The sequence below is a fragment of the Apteryx mantelli genome, unplaced genomic scaffold, assembly GCF_036417845.1.
Source record: "Apteryx mantelli isolate bAptMan1 unplaced genomic scaffold, bAptMan1.hap1 HAP1_SCAFFOLD_125, whole genome shotgun sequence".
NCBI lineage: Eukaryota > Metazoa > Chordata > Aves > Apterygiformes > Apterygidae > Apteryx > Apteryx mantelli.
In genome coordinates, this window is record NW_027118481.1 from 214,671 (window position 1) to 235,601 (window position 20,931).

Here is a 20,931-nt window from a genome sequence, read left to right on the forward strand (position 1 = left end):
CACCAGGGCTGAGTAGAGGGGGAGAATCACCTCCCTCGACCTGCTGGCAACACTCTTCCTGACGCACCCCAGGATACCATTGGCCTTCTTGGCCACAAGGGCACATTGCTGCCTCATGCTTAACTTGGTGTCCACCAGCACTCCCAGGTCCTTCTCCGCAGAGCTGCTTTCCAGCAGGTCAACCCCCAACCTGTACTGGTGCATGGGGTTATGCCTCCCCAGGTGCAGGACCCTGCACTTCCCTTTGTTGAACTTCATGAGGTTCCTCTCTGCCCACCTCTCCAGCCTGTCCAGGTCTCTCTGAATGGCAGCACAGCCCTCTGGCGTATCAGCCACTCCTCCCAGTTTTGTATCGTCAGCAAACTTGCTGAGGGTGCACTCTGGGCCTTCATCCAGGTCACTGATGAAGAAGTTGAACAAGACTGGACCCAGTACTGACCCCTGGGGGACACCACTAGCTACAGGCCTCCAACTAGACTCTGTGCCACTGATCACAACTCTCTGAGCTCTGCCATTCAGCCAGTTCTCAATCCACCTCACTGTCCACTCATCTAACCCACACTTCCTGAGCTTCCTATGAGGATGCTATGGGAGACAGTGTCGAAAGCCTTGCTGAAGTCTAGGCAGACAATCATAAGGGAACATCGGAACCTCATTGGATTACAAGACAATTTGGCTTGTGATTGGTTTAAATTGCTGTTATTGCAGAAGGACAATGGGGAAGCTATAAAAGATTAACACCATCTTGCACAGTGTAGATCCTGCTCCGGGCAGCTGGCCTGACCACAGGACCTCCCACATGGTGAGAAGGGGATGCCTGCACCTTGATTCCTCTGTGACTGACAGGGCATTCAGGGATCAGAATTTGTAAGACAGCAACATAGTTGCAAACCCGAAGTGTGCACAGAATGACTTTTAGTGCCTGGCTAGCAAATTAGGCTGAAATTGCAATCTAAGAGTGAGTAATGAATACTTATTACTTGTGGTCACGCTACACCTGCAGTCCTTGCTCTTGACAATCCCCCTTAAGTTACTGAATATTCAAAAGAATCCTTGGGCATAACACCACACCCTCTCAGGATGAATTCTCCCCACCACAAGCCCATCCCCTAAAAGATCAAGACAAGTAAACAGGACAGCATACCTGGGTCTCTTGTGAGCATACACAGTGCAAGACATGGGGGGAGCTGTGGGGGGGAGGGGATAGAACAAGAGGGACTTCCAATAAGATGGACAAGAGTTACAAATCCTGGATGCTCCCCTTGTTGCAACTCCTCTTCCTCAAGAGAGGAGGTGTTGCACTCCCCAATGTTCTCCTAGCAGCTCACATGCACACTGTCAAAAAGGGAAGATGTCAAATTTAGCAATTACAGCCCTTAGAGGGGCTTATGCCCTTCCCCAAAAGCTGGTGATGTGGGGACTGGAGTTCACAGTAGGAAGAGCAACTCCTAAACTGGGGATGCACAACAAGAGACAGAGGGGAGAAAAAACATGAAGAAACCCATCCTAATACAGAGGAGATATGACAGCCAAGAAGGAGCAGGAATACTTTCACTCAGGGAAAGGCATGCAGGCTGAGGAGTTCACAAAAACAGGTTCCCAAACCACCCCAGGTGACCTCAAGCCACGATATCCTTCAGAGCTGCAGAGAGATCAGGGAAGATGAAATGGTAGCCACTCTCCAGGGTACGTTTTGGCACCACTCTTTGGCCCTCCAACAGCATGATGGCCCGCTCAGCCCCAAACACAGCCCGCACAGCCCAAGCAGGTACCGGCAGCAGGGCTGGGCGTCCCAGGGCTGCACCAAGCTCCTGGGCAAACGTGCCATTGGAGGTGGCAGGGGAGGATGGGGAGACACCATTGAAGACCCCTTGCAGGCACTCACTCTCCAGGGCATAACACACAATTCCAGACAGGTCCCGAATGTGAATCCATGGGAACGGCTGGAGTCCAGAGCCCAAAGGGCCTCCCAGCCCCAGCCAGAAAGGCCAGAGCATGCGAGAGATGGCACCACCATCCCGGCCCAGCACTACCCCTGTGGGGAGAACAGAGTGAGACAGGGACCCCCTCCCCAACCAAAGGAAAGAGCCCCTCTCACCCCCAGACCTACAACCATGAGACCACCCTCAGGGGGCTGGACTGGGACAGCACTTCAGCAACAAAGGGCACACAGCCTGATGTCCTTCTCCCACTCCTTCCCTCTCTTGCCCAAGACTGAGCCAGAGCCACCCTGAACAGGGATGATGCCCCATCTCACCAGATCTCACCACAACACCACGAGCCGGGCTCCCAGGGATGAGAGCTGCAGCCTCCCAGGAGCTCACCAGGCGTGAGAAGAAGTCAAAATCCCCCCCAGGGCTGTCCTCTGTGTACTCAGCTGTGGGGCTGGGACGGTAATAACCTGCCGGCGTAACAAGAGAAAGGGGTCAGGGTTGGATCATGACACCAAGTTCCTCTTCCCCGACTGCAGAAGGAGCCCAGAGCTCCATCACTGCATTGGGGCAGGGGTGTCCTCATATGAACAGAGCAGAATGTCTCTGACAGAGATGCTGACAGGTTTTATGCTGATAGGGTTTTTTAATTACAAATATGCTCTGCAGACTCAGCAGGATCTGCTAGTATTCAGGTTGAGCTGGCAGCCCCAAGAACCAAATGCATTTGCAAGCAAGGCACAGAGCTGAAAAGAAGCTTGCTCTAAACTCAGGTGTCACAGATGCTCAGCTGCTTCAAAGACTACAGCAAGCAAGAATGCAAGTCAGAAATATACGGGGGGATGCAACTGAGCCCTTGATTAGATCAATTGGTCCTACAGGATGCCTAGAGGCTTACCTAGGGAAACAGAGAAAAGACGTCAAAATCAAAAGACGGCAAAAAAACTATGCACAGTGTTTCAAGGCTAAACACATGTCCCTAGAAGTCTTCCCAAGTTGGCACAAGACATGCCTTGGCTGAGCCCAACCAATACCTACGCCGGTGATGAGAATCCAAGCACGGGGTGGTTGATCAGCATCAGCAATGGCTTTGGCCAAGGTCTTGGTGGTCTCAACCCGGCTGCTGATGATTTCCCTGCAAAACGCATCATCCCACCTGGGGAAGGGAGAGCCCCTCATCATACTCTCTACCAGGACATCCCAGAAAACAACAGTCCCAAGGGCAAATGGCCCCAACAGACACCTCCCAACCACAGCGGAGGTCACATGAATTCCCCCCACCCCCACCACCGCACAGTAAGGGGAAGATGCAGGACCCTACTACCCAACCACACAAGGACTTTGGGAGAAGGTGGCTCCCTACTTCCTGCAAATGACTGTGGAAATTGGATTCCCTTAGCACAAACATACCAGAGAAGCTGGACACCAGAGCCAAGTGATATGAATTCTACTCAAGTATCCAGGGGAGGCATCTCCAAAAACATCCTCAGCAATACAAGACAAGCTTCCACAACCCATTTTGGTTCTGATTTTGCATTATTACTTAAATGGAGGCATCCAGTGCCATTTAGGACACCAGAAGCTACTTTGTCTGGCCTCCAACTGTCAATCCCAGAAGGGCACCTGTCTTCCAAAAGCCGCTGCGACCTATCAGTCCTGTAGAAATTTTTTGGATACTTGAGGACCCGGATGTTGACAGGGAACCAAACTCCATTCTTGATGCCCTATCTGCTGTCCAGATTCCCTCCACACTCTCTTGCAACACTGGGCTGTCTTGCCTTTGCCTTGTCCTCGTAGCACTATGGGAGATCAAGTTACCTGCGGAAAGGGTTGAGGACATTCTCACCAGCCAAGTTCACCACGGCATCACATGGGGGCAGTCCAGAGCGGGACAACTCTTCCTAGATAGGGGTAACAGAGACATCACACTTCCAGTCTCCCCTCTCCTCAAGCCTTCTCAACAAACAAGCAGTGTGGGCTCATAAAGAAGTCCAGCCAAGTCCTTTCTGACCTTGTGGGACACAGTCTGGAGCACAAGCATAGATGGCGAGGATTTTACTCTTTGGATCTGCAGCATCACCCATTCCCATTGCTCTGACACACGGAGCACATAGGTGCCCAATGCTACATTCAGGGAAGAGAGGTTCCCAACTGCAGACACCCTGTATTTGCAGCAGGCCAGGGTAAGCTAGCTTGTTCCTCAGCCCTGACATGTTGCCCCTCCTGTGATCACTCCCATCGCATACCCAGCTGATACGATCCTTGCCCCCTTGTCGAGAGACATGAGTCACTTCATGCCCACGGATACGCAGTAACTGGGTCAGGGCTCTGCCCACAAACCCAGTCCCTCCACCTAGGGAAAAGACAGGACATTTGAAATTTGCAGTTCTGTAAGTGGAGTCCCAAAGCCTGCACTCCCAAGCCAGCACATTGCACCTGGGAGCCCCCATCACCAATGGCCAGTTTCCCTGGCTGCAGTACCCCAGAGCAAGAGGACCCTTGTTCCCAGTGCCCAGCTCCCCTGTTCAGCACCCCGCAGCACAGCCCTGAAGGCCTCATTCCCAGTACCCAGATTCCATGCATGGTATTCTACTTTCTAGCCTCAGAGTACCCTGATTCCCAGCTGTCTTATACAGCATCCAGAATCTAGACCCAAGGCCCCCATTCCCAAAGCTCCATCACCTGCACAAAGCACTGCCCCCACTCACACACTTGGAAGTAAAGTGCACAGCCCCTGCAGGCCAGCCCCCACAGGCACTACCCCGTGCACAGCCCCACAGCTTCCCAGGGTGTCCCATTGCTGGAACCAGCCCCCACACACACTGCACCCTGCTCACAGCCCCCATTCCCGGTGCATAGCCCCCGATGTGGGGCTGCCCCCCTCCCTCAGTCGAACGACTTCCAGTGCACAGCCCCCACTATTTCCAACACCCAACTCCCTACACAGGCCACCCTGCATCCCAGACCCATCACACTGCCCATATCCAAATCCCCCTACCGTGCATAGCCCCCCCGCACTCCCAGGTCCAATACCACACAGCACAGCACCCTGCAGAGCACCCTCGCGCCCCCCCCCCCCCCCCACGCAGCACCAAGCACCGGCCCCCTCGTAGGCAGCACCGAGAGTCACTCCCCCCGTGCACAGCGCCAAGCACGGTCGTACCTCCCGCCCCCTTCACCGGCCGAAGCACGTACCCCCAGCCCGCACTCACCCACCAACACCCGCATAGCTGCAGCTAGTGCGCATGCTCCAGGTAGAGGCGCTTGCGCATGCGCTAAATGAAACTTCACCACCACCCCTCCCCAACGAGAGATTGTGGGGGAGGGGGGGAGCTTAAAGAGCAAGCGCGTCTCTGCCTATTCCTCCACGCAGCGTCGCAGCTCGCCACTCTTTCTGGCTGCGCAGGCAGCGGCGGCCGCAGAGCCCTTCGGGGCTGGCAGCGCTCCGCGGGGCGCGGTCGCGGGCCCCCCGAGCACTCGCCGGGCCGGGCCGGGCCGAGGTGCCACGGCGGGGCCCTCAGCCCGCAGCGGGGCTCCTATGGATGGTCTCGTTTAAGCGCTTGCCGGCGCTCCCGGTTAGCTCGGAGTGCTGTTGGCGGCGGAATGGGGCAAGGGAGGGCGGCGCGTGCCCTCCCTGTCACCGCAGCCCTGCAGCGGCTGCGCTCAACGAGACCGCTGCCAAAGAGGAAACGACGTGGGAAAACTGCGATTTGGGTGTAAAAGGCTGACTCTGCCGAAAGCTGGTCGTGGGGGGCTTTTTTTTTTTTTTTGCTTTTTTTTTCCTGGCATGAAAAATGCCAGAAGAAGAAATAGTTCTTATGGTGGCAAGTCTCTAAAAATAAAGTGTACCCCTCCCTCCTCTCAGAATCACAGAATCACAGAATCACTGAGGTTGGAAGGGACCTCGGGAGATCTTCCAGTCCAACCCCCCTGCTCAGGCAGGGTCACCTAGAGCACATTGCACAGGATCGCGTCCAGGCGGGTTTTGAATATCTCCAGAGAAGGAGACTCCACAACTTCTCTGGGTCAACCTGTTCCAGTGCGCTGTCACCCTCACAGTGAAAAAGTTTTTCCTCATGTTCAGATGGAAGTGTCTGTGTTTCAGTTTGTGCCCGTTGCCTCGCGTCCTGCCGCTCGGCACCACTGAAAAGAGTCTGGTCCCATCCTCTCGACACCCTCCCTTCAGATACTTGTACACATTGATAAGTTCTCCTCTCAGCCTTCTCTTCTCCAGGCTAAACAGGCCCAGCTCTCTCAGTCTTTCCTCATAAGAGAGATGCTCCAGTCCCCTAATCATCTTTGTAGCCCTTCGCTGGACTTGCTCCAGTAGTGCCACATCCCTCTTGTACTGGGGAGCCCAGAACTGGACGCCGTACTCCAGATGGGGCCTCACCAGGGCTGAGTAGAGGGGGAGAATCACCTCCCTCGACCTGCTGGCAACACTCTTCCTGATGCACCCCAGGATACCATTGGCCTTCTTGGCCACAAGGGCACACTCTCCCCCCAAAAAGAGCTCAAAGCAAAGAAAAATGAAAATGAAGAGCTGCACAGAGATACAGAGTTAACACATATTGGAAGAATGAAAAAAATGCCAGTGCAACCCATGTTTTAATTAACTGAATGGGACACAAATTATACCTGTAGGATAGGAAAGAAAGCAATTTGGAGGAAGTAAGTTTAAATAGTTAAAAGAGCCCAAGTAAATACCAGTGAAGTGTTTTTGACTTTTCTAATCAAAAATCCAGAATTTTCTAATCCAGAATCCAGAATCCAGAAAAAGACTGGAATTGTTCTCACTGAATCTAAGCCACAGTAATGGCTCCCCTCTGCTTATGCATTTTCTCACCTGTCTCTCTGTATAGTCATAGAAAAAAACAGGTTCTTTGAAGCATGTGATTCTACCACCTGATTTTCAATGTCTCTTCTGAGATGTGATAAAATGCACATTGAAAGACACACACCTTCCACCATAGACATCAACGGGAGTCTGTAGAACTGATTCAGAGAAAGTTGTCTATTTTGTCAGCTGCTGCACCCCATGTCTTCTGCAGGCAAAGGCAGAGGGTGAAATCAAGTTGCAGATTGGGTCTCTACATGTCAGAGTCTGCTCTGAAGCAGGGACGAATGCTGAAGAATTTTTTACTCCCCTTACTGCCTATCTATCTAGAGCTCAACCCATTTAACTATTGATCTTTGCATATACATATGCCCATAGCCATTCTGGCATCCATCTGTCCATTTGCCTTGCCTTCCCTTGCCTTCTTCATGAATCTGTCCATGCTTTTATCCATTTTGCCTCCCCCAACACTCTAGCTATCTTATGTGTTCTTATCCCCCTGCCCCTACCATTGAGTATACAAGTGTTTGCCAAGTCCAGTGGTTAAATGGGAAGGAACTGGGCTTCTGTGAGAAGAACCAGTTCAAAATTTAAGAGATGGGATTATTTGCCCAGGAAGAGGCATCCTCTTGGTTCACAGGATGAAAGCTGGGGATAAACAGGCAGTTTCTGTATGGCATGTATTGGCAAGTGGGTGGGTGAGCTGGAGCTATTCTCCATATGCCTTTTGGTCTGCTGTCCTTCTCTGTCTGCTGGATCATGGTTAGATGGGGGTGCTGAAAGACTGTCTGTGCATTCTCCCAAAAGGTGCAAATGGCTGCACCTAGGCACATCTTGATATGTCTTTCATTGCAAATTGTAAAAATTGGACAGTTTTAAGAGACCTTTGAGTATGTCCCAATCCTATCATTTTTTCTTGCCTCCCTCTGTCTCACAGTGTTTCACTTTAGGACTTCCTAAAAAGATAAAATCTGACATGCCCTTTCTCACTTCCCACTCTCAACTGTACCTTATCCATATAAAAAGATGTGAAGGGGAAAGAGACATGGCAGCAGTCAATCTCACAGGTTGATCTGCCCATAACACAGTCCTAGTACCAGGATTTAGGGAAGTACAGAATTCTGCCCAAAAATGATGTTCAGATAAGTGAGACCTTGACTGCATCTGCCTAACTCATTAGATGATTCTGGTATATGCTAGGAAAACAAACCAAGCACTGTTTGGTAATTGTTAACACAATAGGCTTCCCCAAAAGATCTGGACTATATCTGTCATGTTCTAATGGTCTAAGTATACATGGGAAAAAAAGGAAGCACAGATGAACTTTTTACAACTTTGCATCCATATAACAGATTTGGAGAGAACGACCAGAAGGTGATAGTAACCCAGCTAATTTGCTTTGGATGTGAAGAAGGTCTAAGGGATTGGCCTGAGGCAATGTGACCGATGAAGCCATTTACAGCTTATATTGGCCATCTAAGTTAGAAAGCAGTAAATAGTTCAAACAATAACCCTGTGGAGGAACACATCATTCAACACCCAAAACCATGTAGAAGGCTGTGCTTGAGGTGGAACTGCTACATGTAAAGGCTGGCTCACCAGCCAAGTCTGGACACATCAAAAAGCCACAGTGAGTCTCCTGTCCCCGAGACAGGGGGGCCTGGACCAAAGGCCTTTGCTGTGTTGTATACAGAGTGTGTATCTGTGTGTGTGGTAGAACAGAAATCACTATCCATCTGCTATACGCACGCTGCTTGGTAAATAAAACCATAAATTTATGCCACTGAGTAGCGGGATTCTGTACTTGTGGCTACCCCATCCTCTGTTCCCCTGTGAAAGCTACATAACAGAGCCTGACTATGAAGACCTCACAGAGAGACCGTTGGGACTAGAAATCAGCCCATTTCCAAACCCTTATAATCTGGGCGTGACTTTGGTTTAAACAAGGGAAGAGAGATCAGAATTCATTCCTGACTGCTTGTTGTCAAGGAGCTTCTGGATTTACTCTGGTGTAAAAGCAAATGCCAGTTCTTCAGTATCCGTTAGTAAATAGTTCCATGTGGAGTTCGTTGATCTTGTCTGCAGAGACCCAAGCTGGATTTGTTCAAACCACAGTTACACTTCAAGCCCTGATGTGGGGAATGGCTGCTACAGTGCTGTAGCTGAAGAAACATGGTCTTGCCATTGCTATTAGCAGGCCACAGGCTTTGTGTTAGCACTGCAGGCCTTGAGACTTCTCAGGCTTTTTCTGGACTTGTCTTGTTCTGCTTGGAGAATGACCAGGTGGTTATTACCTAGCTTGTTTTTAGTGTTGGCTTTGCTTTGTGCAATTGAGTGATGCAATGCATATTGTTATAATAATACTAATACATTTCTGTAACTTCTAGATAATAATAACTAGTTACTATTCTGTGTAGAGTGAATTATCTATGACCCTGAAATAAAACTGAAATGGAGAAGTGTGCAGACATGGGATGACAGCAGAAGTCTTGGAAGTACAAATACAGGATGATATTAGGGGCCACAGGACTATGAATATGAATCACCATTGGTCAGTTACTGATCACTAAAGAAATACAACCTTGTGAGTTAAGTAAAACCAGTTTTAGAGACAGCAAAGAGGACAAAGAACAAATATACAGTGTACATAAAACACATAATGTGTAATTACTTACAGTGAAGAAAGGGCAAGTACATGGTGTTAGCAAACTTATTAAAAAAAACAGGTTCAAGCTTGAGGAGGAAAAAACACACAGCATTAAAGTCACACTTGTCCTGGAAAAGAACTCAGGACGCTGATGACTCCCCTTGCTGAGGTCTCTGTACTGGAACTGAGAAGAAATTTCTGGCTGGTTCCAGCAAAAATCTGTGCAAATTCCACCTAGTTGTGAGGGAAGCTGTTGGACCTGGGTAGGCGATTCCAAGAGAGGGATTCATCTCACTTGGTTCTGTGAATGGAATAAATTCAATGTTCCTCTGCAGATGCAATCTGATGTTTTCATCACCTTTAGATTCAGTGATAGAAGCTGAAGAAGAAGGTTAGAAATGCGGCCCTCTCCACATTCACACCGAGCTGCTTTGCTCTCCTCCGTTCCTCAGTCCTGTGTTCACTTTTGCTCTGGGCGCATAATGCTCTTTTGGCTTCCTGAGCCCTGAGAAGGCAGGTGATGGGCCTCCCTATTCCGTAAGTGATGAGATAGGCACACTGTGCTCACTCCCCCTGTTTTGTATTCTGATCTCTATCAAGCAATCCACTAGCACATGTGCTGAAGCCTTATTCCAGCATCTCATATCCTTTCCAGGTTTCTGAAACCGTTTCATATGAATACTCATGTCTGGTCCCACTGCTGCTTCCTTGTTGCAGATTGTGTCCAGATGGCTTTTGAATGTCTCCAGGGAAGGAGACTCCACAACCTCTCTGGGCAACCTGTTCCAAAGCTCAGTCACCCTCACAGTAAACAAGTTTTCCTCATGTTCAGATGAAACTCCCTTTGTTTCAGTTTGTGCCCGTTGCCTCTCATTCTATCGCTGGGCACCACAGAAAAGAGTCTGGCCCCATCCTCTTGACACCCTCCTTTCAGATACTTATACACATTGATAAGAATCCCCCTCAGGCTTCTCTTCTCCAGGCTGAACAGGCCCAGCTCTCTCAGCCTTTCCTCGTAGGAGAGATGCTCCAGTCCCTTAAGCATCTTGGTAGCCCTTCGCTGGACTCGCTCCAGGAGCTCCATGTCTCTCTTGTATTGGGGAGCCCAGAACTGGACATAGTACTCCAGATGCAGCCTCACCAGGGCTGAGCAGAGAGGGAGGATCACCTCCCTCGACCTGCTGGCAAGGCTCTTCCTAGTGCAGCCCAGGATACCAAGAAGGCCAGTGGGTACTTTGCTGGCTCACGGTCAACTTGTGGTCCCCCAGGACCCCCAGGTCCTTCTCCACAGAGATGCTCTCCAGCTGGCCGAACACCAGCCTGGACTGCTGCATGGGGTTATTCCTCCCTAGGTGCAGGACCCTGCGCTTCCCTTTGTTGAACTTCTTGAGGTTCCTCTCCGCCCAGCTCTCCAGCCTGTCGAGGTCCCTCTGAATGGCAGCACAGTCCTCTGGGGTATCAGCCGCTCCTCCCAGTTCTGTACCATCTGCAAACTTTCTGAAGGTGCATTCAGTCACATCTACCAGGTCATTGATGAAGAAGTTGAACAGTACTGGACCCAGAATTGACCCCTGGGGGACACTGCTAGCTACAGGCCTCCAACTAGACTTTGTGCCACTGATCACAACCCTCTGAGCTCTGCCATTCGGCCAGTTTTCAATCCACCTCACTGTCTGCTCATCTAGCCTGCACTTCCTCAGCTTGCCTATGAGGATGTTATGGGAGACAGTGTCAAAAGCCTTGCTGAAGTCAAGGCAGACAACATCCACTGCTCTCCCCTCATCTACACAGGCAGGCATTCCATCATAGAAGGCTATCAGGTTGGTTAAGCATGATTTCCCCTTGGTGAAGCCATGCTGACTACTCCCGATCACTTTCTTATCCTTCACATGCTTAGAGATGGCCTCCAGCATGAGCTGCTCCATCACCTTTCCAGGGATGGAGGTGAGGCTGACTGGCCTGTAGTTCCCTGGGTCCTCCTTCTTGCCCTTTTTGAAGACTAGGGTGACACTGTCTTTCTTCCAGTCCTCAGGCACCTCTCCTGTCCTCCATGACCTTTCAAAGATGATGGAGAGTGGCTTAGCAATGACATCCACCTCCTCCCTCAGCACTCGTGGGTGCATCCCATCGGGGCCCACGGATTTGTGGGTGTGAAGTTTGCCTAAATGATCTCTAATCCGATCCTCCTCGACCAAGGGAAAGTCTTCCTTTCTCCAGACTTTCTCTCTTGCCTCCAGGGTCTGGGGTTCCTGAGGGCTGGCCTGAGCAGTAAAGACTGAAGCAAAGAAGGCATTCAGTAACTCCACCTTCTCTGCATCCTTCGTCACCAGGGCACCCACCCCATTCAGCAAAGGGCCCACATTTTCCCTAGTCTTCCTCTTGCTACTGATATATTTGAAGAAGCCCTTCTTGCTGTCCTTGACATCTCTAGCCAGATTTAATTCCAAATGGGCCTTAGCCTTCCTCATCAGATCCCTGCATACTCTGACAATGTTCCTATATTCCTCCCAAGAGGCCTGTCCCCCTTTCCACATAAGGTATACTTCCTTCTTCTGTTTGAGTTTTGCCAGGAGTGCCTTGCTCATCCATGCAGGTCTCCTGCCTTCTTTGCTCAACTTCTTGCTCATAGGGATGCACCACTCCTGAGCCTGGAGGAAGCGATGTTTGAATATTAACCAGCTCTCTTGAACACCCCTTACTTCTAGGGCCCTAACCCATGGGATTCCTCCAAGTAAGTCCCTGAAGAGGCCAAAGTTTGCTCTCCTCAAGTCCAGGGTTGCGATCCTACTTGGTGCCCTGCTGCCTCCTCACAGGACCCTGAACTCCACCATCTCATGGTCACTGCAGCCTAGGCTGCCCCCAGCCTTCACATCTTCCACCAGTCCTTCTTTGTTTGTTAGTACGAGGTCTAGCAGCACACGTCTCCTTGTTGGCTCCTCCACCACCTGTGTCAAGAAGTGATCCTCAGTGCTCTGCAGGAACCTCCAGGACTGTTTGTGCCTAGCTGTGCTGTCTTTCCAGCAGATATCGGGGTGGTTGAAGTCCCCCATGAGAACCAGGGCCTGGGATCGTGAGGCTACTTCCAGCTGTCTGTAGAAGGCCTCATCGACTTCCTCTTCCTGATCAGCTGGCCTGTAGTAAACACCCACAACAGTGTCACCCATGCTAGCCTGCCCTTTAATCCTTACCCATAAGCTCTCAACTCGCTCTTCATCCACCCCTAGGCAGAGCTCGATACATTCCAGGTGCTCTCTCACATAAAGAGCAACTCCACCACCTTGCTTTCCTGGCCTGTCTTTCCTAAAAAGCATGTAGGCATCCATGACAGCACTCCAGTCATGCGAGCTATCCCACCATGTCTCTGTAACTGCAACGAGATCATGGCCCTGCGACCGCACACAGATCTCCAGTTCTTCCTGTTTGTTCCCCGTGCTGCGTGCATTGGTGTACAGGCATTTCAGGGAGGTGATCAAGCATGCAGGTTTCCCAGGAGGGATACAAGAGGATCCTCCATAGCCACATCCCACGCGCACTTCCCTGGCTGTATGCACCTCGACTTGAGCTGTGTTTTGCAAACTACTCTGTCACTACAACTCTCCCCTTCCCCCATCTTTCCTAGTTTAAAGCCCTCCTTACCAGGCTGGCCAACCTGTTGGCAAAGACACATGTGCCCCACTTAGTGAAGTGGATCCCATCTCTCCCAAGCAGTTGTCGATCTTCAAACAGGGTCCCATGGTCATAGAAACCAAAACCCTGTTGCCAACACCAGTGGCGCAGCCAGTCATTAACTTGGAAAGTCCGTCTCCTCCTCCTCTCATCCATCCCCCCTCCCTGGCAGGATTGAGGAGAAGATGACCTGGGCTCCCAGAGCCTTGACCACCATCCCCAGAGTTCTGAAATCCTGTTTGATGTTTTCCAATTTGCCCTTGGTGTCATTAGTGCCCACATGGAAGAGCAGCAGTGGGTAATAGTCCAAAGCGTGGACAAGCCTTGGCAGTCTTTCTATGACATCTTGTACGCGAGTCCCTGGCAGGCTACAAACCTCTCTAGACATGAGGTCATGTTGGCAGATAGGTGCCTCTGTCCCCTGCAGCAGGGAGTCCCCCACAACAATCACCCACCACTTCTTTCACATCTACCCCACAGTTTCCCAGAAGATACATATAGCTGGCATGAAAACACCAAACTTTAGACATCTCCAGTAGAGAAAGCTCCATCTGTGTTGCACTTACAGTCTGTGCAGAAAAATAAGTACTTCTAGATTATCACCTCTCTGATCAAATGTGATGGTCTATCTTAGGATGAAATTAACTGTGCTCTAGAAGTGCTTCTCTGTCTTCATTGACTAAAGGGAGCTGAGGAGAGTGGTTCAGATATATGTTTATAAAAAAGTGGAATTCTAAACTTATGTGAAATGTAACTCACACCAAGAATCGATTGGAAATAGCTAAAAGAAAAATCCACAAAGATTGAAAATTTAGGTTGGAAAGTAGTTTTTGGTGAGGGGACATACTGTTCTTTGATAACTGTTTTGTTGTGTGTGTGTTTCGGGGTGTTTTTTTGTTTGTTTGCTTTGTTTTCTAACCAGACTTAGCCACTCTCTGTGGATATTTGACATACCTACCTCCCTATTTATCTGTCTTGTGTAGAGTTTTCAGGCAAAAGATCCACAGAGTTGAGGGAGGATCAGCTACGTCGTACAATATACCTAAGTAAATGGCAGCTGGAGGCCAGAGAAGATACTTTAGAGCATCTAAAATGGCAAGTTCTTTATTTTTCATCAACTGAATCTCCTCCTCCCTGTGCCTAGGTCTATGTATCTGTTCATACCTTCATGTCTAAATCCAAATGTCTGTCTATCAATCAGTCACTCTGTCTACCTATCTGTCCATCTATCTGTCCATTCATCGTGATCCCAGGATGTTGATTTGAGGGTAGTCAAGAGAAGCGAGTTCAAGATTTTTCAAAAGAAAATAAATGGAAATAAGCCTAGGATTAAGGTTAGAAAGGAAATATAATAAGAATAATAACAAAAGAATAGTTAGCAATTCCCTGGAATGCTTTGCCTCAGGGGAAAGGATACATTTGGCTCCCTTAGAGCAAGGCTAGTTGCAAAGGCTAAGTTATCAACAAGAAACAAGTTTTTCAAACTCCTCCTAAAAATAAGTGGAGAGAAAGAAAATCCTTAAGGGGCAGTTCAGGATGAGTCCAGTTTGCAGATCAGGTTTGTTCTATGAGAAAGACCTGCAGCCTTGGTACCCTGAATGTCCAGTCCAGGGGACTTGCTAGAGGACAGCATGGCTCCTTTTGAGTCCTGGAACCACATGTTTACTTTCATGAAGACCACAGCTTGGGAAGGGGAAGGCATAATGAATGTTTGGATTTCATTCCAGGATGCAGTAGCATCACACACAACTTCCCAGAGGAAATTTTGGGGGATCTGAGAATGCAGATTATGAGAATGAACTCAATAAAATACAGACATCACCTTTGAGTAAAATAAGCTTCTACTCAGTCAGCTCTGAAGGGGCCTCTCTCCTAACCTCAAGTGATCAACTCAAGTGACTAAACAGAGGTTTCTAGTGCCATCTGAGATGTCCTGAGTTACCTCATGGCACTCCGTGCGCAGATTCAGGAGGGTATGGCTCTCCCAGAAGTACTGCATAATATCATCCCATGCCTGTGGATGTCTCACAAACTGTAGGTGTTAGATGCCTATATTTAGGCAGCTGTATTGCTCCTTTAATTTCAGTAGGCTTAAGCTACCCCTTGTGAATAGTGCTTTCCTACCAAATGGCTCTTGCTTGAATTTTTCATTATGAATACATGGTACCAGCATAGCCTGGCAAAGTTATTAGGAAAAAACATATTCCAGCAACTAAATCAACAAAATTTTGCTCATTCGCTTACATTACCCTGCCTTAGGGTTGAGTGTTTTGCATCCAGGTGGGTTGGACTGCACACACTTAATTTGTGGGACCTTACCTCTTGTGTTACAAACTGTCTTGGCTTTCTGTTACACTATACTGCATTATGCCACCTTTCTCTGCTGCTGTGTATCTCCTGACATATGCTCACAGCAGTGGTGCAAATAACCTTTGTCAGTGGGGTGGTCAAGTTGGACACCAGAGGAGAAAAAAACCTTTCCTGTTGATGAAACTTTTCTTTTCACCTAAAAGAAAGACTTGTAAGAAAAGCAAAAGGCTGGATTCACCAAAATCATGAAAAATGTAATGGTGACACAATTCCAACATGTATTCATTAACCAAGGTTTGAATTCATCTGCATTAATCAAGATAATTAAAAGACAGATATCTGAGTCTAAACTAAATGTTCCTCTAAACTATTCTCCCTCTAATTCAGTGGAGAGCTTGAAGCATCTCCAGAGGCTTATTCATTCCACCTGACTTAGATACTCATTTTGGATGAGATAAATCCTCCCTTGAAGATGGCCCATAGAAAATGGCTGGCAAATAAGATTTCATTCAGACTACAGTCCTTAGACACAGGAGAAGGGATTCAGCTGCAGACAATGCATACTTCTGCAGCTGAGCTAGCCATTAAGATGTGATCTGTAGTCAAGGGAAAGAACAAATTTACATCTTGGATACAGTTTATCTGGCTTGTTTTCCATAATTACCTTGTGAAGAGATGTAAAGAGCCTGTTTCTCTCCATGTTGTTGTTTTTTTATTCCCTTGTTTTATCATCTGATTCTTTCTCTGCTATGTGAAGTGGCATAAGCATAGATGTTCATGTGTGTATACATATATATTTATATGTGGTTTTGTTTTGTCATAATTACGGTGAAGTACTGCATGCACTACTACCTAGTAAAAGGGGGGGAGGGAAGGGACAGTAGTTGGGTATAACAATGACTCTCTTTTTTTTCCTATCTGTAATGCTATTTTACAGAGAAAAAATTTATATTCGCTGTTCCACAGACCTAATTTCTGAATTCACTATTGCTGATTAAAGGTCTAACTTATCTGACTGTTATGTATGTTCACATTCAATAATATTTTCTGGCTTGTAATTTGTGTATTTCTGGTTAAATATTTAAAATAGCTTTTGTTTTTATTTTATATGACTTTTTGTCCTAAAATATTTAAAGAAAAATTGTTGGCATTTTGTTTGTTTCTAATTTATCATTTGGTCAATATGATTATTATCTAAAAATTATATCAAAAATAGTATTTTTCATCCATTTCCAGTAATATGTTCTACTCTACTAAGTAGGTCACAGAAAAATGCAATTAAAAAAATAATAATAATTACAATCAAGTTATATTAGCTATAAACTGAAAATGGATTTAAAACTGAAAAAGGTTAAAAAGCGAAGAATCAGCTGAAAAACAAATTTGTTTTTAGTGATTTTTACTATTTCTGAAAGCTTTGTAGCTATTCTTACAGTTTTTCTTTATTTTCTATATTTTTATAAATTTATATATTTATCTGCGCAAAATTTTTAGCTATAATTGCAGTAGTATAGCTATCTAAAAAGGTGATGTATTCATACGCAAATATATGTTACTATAAAAAGCTACATATGCATGTAACTACTTGCATGTATAGCACTTTAAATATTATCTAGATATCATTTAAATATATAGCTAGAGCAAAAGAATTGTTTAGTCTATGCAACAATTTTTTTTTTCTTTTACTGTAGAGCAGTTTGCTGGGCAGACAGACTGATTTTTTGAATTTTTCTGAAAAGCTACCCCAAACTGGCTTGGCTTAGCTCAGCTTGGAAAATTAGCATTTATGCTTGTGTCCATACCAAAATGTTCACAAAAAAGAGGCTTGTGAATAAGAGAGGAACTTGAGCCTCCAAAGGAACAGTAGATGCATCATATTTAATTCTCAGTGTTTGATTTTGTGCTGCAAATAATGCTTTTAAGATTCTTTATTTTTTAATTTTGTCTTGTGCACAACTGATGCTGATTTCATTAGATGTAACTTAAATAAATCATTAAGATGTATCTATACATTAATATATAGAAACAGAAAACAGTAATAAATGTGTGATGGCCATTGGCCTTCCCATTTCAAGGGGAATGGAATTGAAAGTTTTAGTCTTGGACATTTTCTACTCAAGAACATGCATTTGATTGGGACTTTCAAGTTAAGAATCAGAATGACTTTTATCTCACCTAATTTAAGGCACCTACAGTACAGACCTTTACAATTGGACTAGACACTACAGGTTTCCTTTGTAGCCAACAAAGAGAAATAGGTCTATCTTTGGCATAATTTATCTGCCTTACTTGATATGTGAATGAGATTAATGCTTATTAGAAATGGTAACTTTTCTTTTCACTTTTCATTTGATGGAGGGAGTTTGGACTCTTGGCTTTAAACTTCAGAGGATTCTAGTACGCATGGACCATATGCCATAAGGGACATGTAGCTCACTCTGCACAGAATGTGATGCATGCACAGAGGCAAACTGTGTTTTGGGTTCAGTATTCCAAAAATGAGTTGTAGGATTGCCTGGCTCTCCAAAGTTTGATTTGATATGTAATAGGGCTAAAAGGAATAAGACATCTAGGTAAAGATTGATCTTACTTGATTTTATATATTCAATACTTATGCATGCTGTCTAAATTAGTCATTTAATCAATGAACAACAACAGAAACATTTGAAGAGTGACACCAGTCTTAAGATGAGATGAACTATTCTTTCAAGGTCCAGTCTATCTTCACTGATAGAGGTGGGAACCCAGGTGACTAGCTTAGAATTAGACAACTGACTTCTAGATGACTAAACTGAGGTGAGATCTCTCTTCTGAAGGGCAAAGAAACGAAAATGAAATTTCAGATTCTGTTTGTATTAGTCCCTGAGGGAACCTCCCAGACAGGAGTTTTGCTGCCTCATTGATGTGATTGAAAGTTCTGGAGAAAGCAGAAAAAAAAAAAAAAAAAGGTTTTCCAAGTTAGCCCCTTGTTTCTCCCACTTTTCCTACTGCCCCTTGAGCCAATCTTACTTGGATAAAGTGCCCTTTTGCCTCAGAAGTACTTTCCTCATGCCTTGCTTGATGTCATTGTTCCTTAGGCTATAGATGACAGGGTTCAGGTCTGGAGTAACCACAGAGTAAAAGACAGAGACAATCTTGTTGAAATCAAAAGCCTGGATGGTCTTGATGCGGATGTACATGAAGATGGTGGTCCCTTAGAAGATGGTGGCAATGGTCAGTTGGGAGACACAGGTAGAGAAGGCTTTGCTGCGTCCTTCAGCTGTGGGTATGCTTAAGATGGTGGCCACAATGAAGATGTAGGAGACCATGGTGAGGATGAAGGAGCTCAAAAGTACTATTGTGCCCACCACAAAGTTGATGACTTCAATTTCAAAGATGTCCTGGCATGAGAGCTCCAGCAGAGGTGGTGAGTCACAGAAGAAGTGGTTGATGATGTTGGAACCACAGAAGGGCAGGCGGAAGATGAGGGCAGTGGGAAGAGCAGGTGCAAGGAAGCCACCCAGCCGAGAGCCCAGAGCAAGCCATAAACAAGCTTTCCGATCCATAATGGTGGTATAATGCAATGGATTGCAAATGGCCAGATAGCAGTCATAGGCCATGGTAGTCAGCAGGAAGCACTCAGCTGAGCCAAGAAAGAAGATGTACATCTGTGTGAAGCAGCCAGTGATAGAGATGGTCTGTGACTGAATGGCAATGTTGGCCAGCATCTTTGGCACTGTCACAGTTGTGTAGCCAATCTCCAGGAAGGAGAGATTGCTGACGAAAAAATACATCGGAGTATGAAGGTGGTAGTCCATACCAATGACCAGGATGATGGCCATATTCTCAGTGAAGGTCAGCACATACATCAGCATGAAGGTGGCGAAGAGAAGCAGTTCGACTTCCCTGACATTGGGAAATCCCAGGATGATGAATTCAGTTACTAGAGTCCTGTTGCCAGAAACCATGTCCTAGTGGGGATAGGGAAATGGAGATACAGTGAAGGATGCTATTCAGATCAAACTGAATGAAGAAGAAGGGGGAGGGGAGTGGTAATTTTTACCACCTATCACAGACAGCCAACACAGCTCATGTGAATTCTGTATCTCTCTCAAGTGTATTCCATATATTTCCATTGACAATACCAGGACTGGACAACACTGTTCTATACACCTAAAATGGGGCATACCTACAATGTTAAATACGTTAGTTTCTTAGTTCACTCCTTATTCCTCACCCCCTGTCAATATTGCATGTGCATTAATTTATTTATGGCGTCTCTCTTGGGTTGACCAAATTAATTCTCTCAGAGGAGGAAATTAAGAATATTTCACTCCAGGGATCACTATCTGTGGGCTTCATGGATAACACTATACTGGGATTACTTCCTTCAACATGACAAACTTTTTCAGCACTATCCTACCTGGCCTTGCAGCCTCAAAACTACCATGTAGTTTTTGTACCGCTTCTGCCATGCCTTAGGGAAAGCAATGCAAACCTATGGTTTTTATAATATAAAACACCTCCTTTGTAATAGATACACAGCTCTCATTATTTAAAGCACTTAGAAATTAAAAAAACTAATTAAAATTAAAATTAAATAATAAAATTAAATAAAAAAATTAAAATTAAAAAATATTGTGTCAGGCAAGTTAGAAGATACTGGAAGTTTCTCAAGGGAGTATCTCAGTCCTGTGTTTTACTCAGTTCTGCCTTAGTCCTTCCTTGAAAGAGACTAACACCTTTTTTTCTGTTGTACTCAGTTCACAAGAAAACAGTACCTGAAGAGATAGGAAATTGTTCTAGTGAGGAGGTTCCAGCATGTTTCTTTGCTTCCAGACCTGTGTTTAGAGGCTTCAGACATGGACAGATGTTTCCAACGGTGCGGATAGAACCAGATTTCTTTAATATCAACTGCTGACAGTGAGATCAAATGACCTATTAGTATGAATGCACTCCAAAAGAGCTATGCTGAACTGTTAAGGTTGCAGTGATGCCTACCTGTTACCCTTACCTCCCTGAACCTTGTGACTCCCTGACCATGTATTATTTATTAAGAAATGAATTTCCCTCCACAACAGCTGATAACAAGGTCTCAAGGCTAGGAAGAGAGCTCTCACTCTGGGGCAGGGGTGGGGATGGGAGAACCCCTCTGAACTCAAGTCTTTAAGAGACAAAGCTTGTTATCAGATGCACACTAAGACAAAACAAGACTCAAAATGATAGTTAGGTCCAGTACTTACCATTTGAAACACTTTTGTGATCTCCTGGCATTATCTGTTTGAGTACTGTTGAGTAGCCAAGGTGAAATAAGGATCACAGACTGGGTTAGGTTTTCCTCTCTGTAATGCCAATGTCATCACTCATGAAACTAATTGACTCCCAGTGATGGTGAATTTGGCAAAAGGGCCAAGAAGATCATGGGCTGGGGAGCCTGAGTGAGAACAGGCTGCAGGCTGTAAGGTGAACTCACCCTGACTCTGTTTTTCACTACATTTAAGAAGACTGAACTGTTGCTGTTCATGCTTACTTTCTCTAGAGAAGCATAAGAAAAGCTTTGA

General features: G+C 46.4%; 1 protein-coding gene and 1 pseudogene across 1 annotated transcript; both read right to left on the reverse strand.

Moving 5' to 3' along the window:
- Nucleotides 1-1,092: 1,092 nt before the first annotated feature.
- Nucleotides 1,093-5,167, reverse strand: SDR39U1 (short chain dehydrogenase/reductase family 39U member 1). Its single transcript, XM_013946878.2, has 6 exons — nt 5,144-5,167; nt 4,178-4,284; nt 3,750-3,832; nt 2,966-3,087; nt 2,258-2,401; nt 1,093-2,035 (listed from the first exon to the last, which is right to left on the reverse strand). Exons 1-6 carry the CDS (start codon nt 5,157-5,159, stop codon nt 1,620-1,622), a joined length of 888 nt encoding a protein of 295 aa, XP_013802332.1. The 5' UTR covers nt 5,160-5,167; the 3' UTR covers nt 1,093-1,619.
- Nucleotides 5,168-18,396: 13,229 nt separating this feature from the next.
- LOC106488042 (olfactory receptor 6F1-like) lies at nt 18,397-19,338 on the reverse strand (annotated as a pseudogene).
- Between the last annotated feature and the right edge of the window lie 1,593 nt (nt 19,339-20,931).

Excerpts from the sequence above, each read along its gene's own strand:
- SDR39U1 (XM_013946878.2), bottom strand. Across the intron at positions 2,402-2,965 it reads GATTCTCATCACCGGCGTAG|GTTATTACCGTCCCAGCCCC; the intron begins GTATTGGTTGGG and ends TTACGCCGGCAG. Across the intron at positions 2,036-2,257 it reads TGGTGTTGTGGTGAGATCTG|GGGTAGTGCTGGGCCGGGAT; the intron begins GTGAGATGGGGC and ends TTCTCCCCACAG.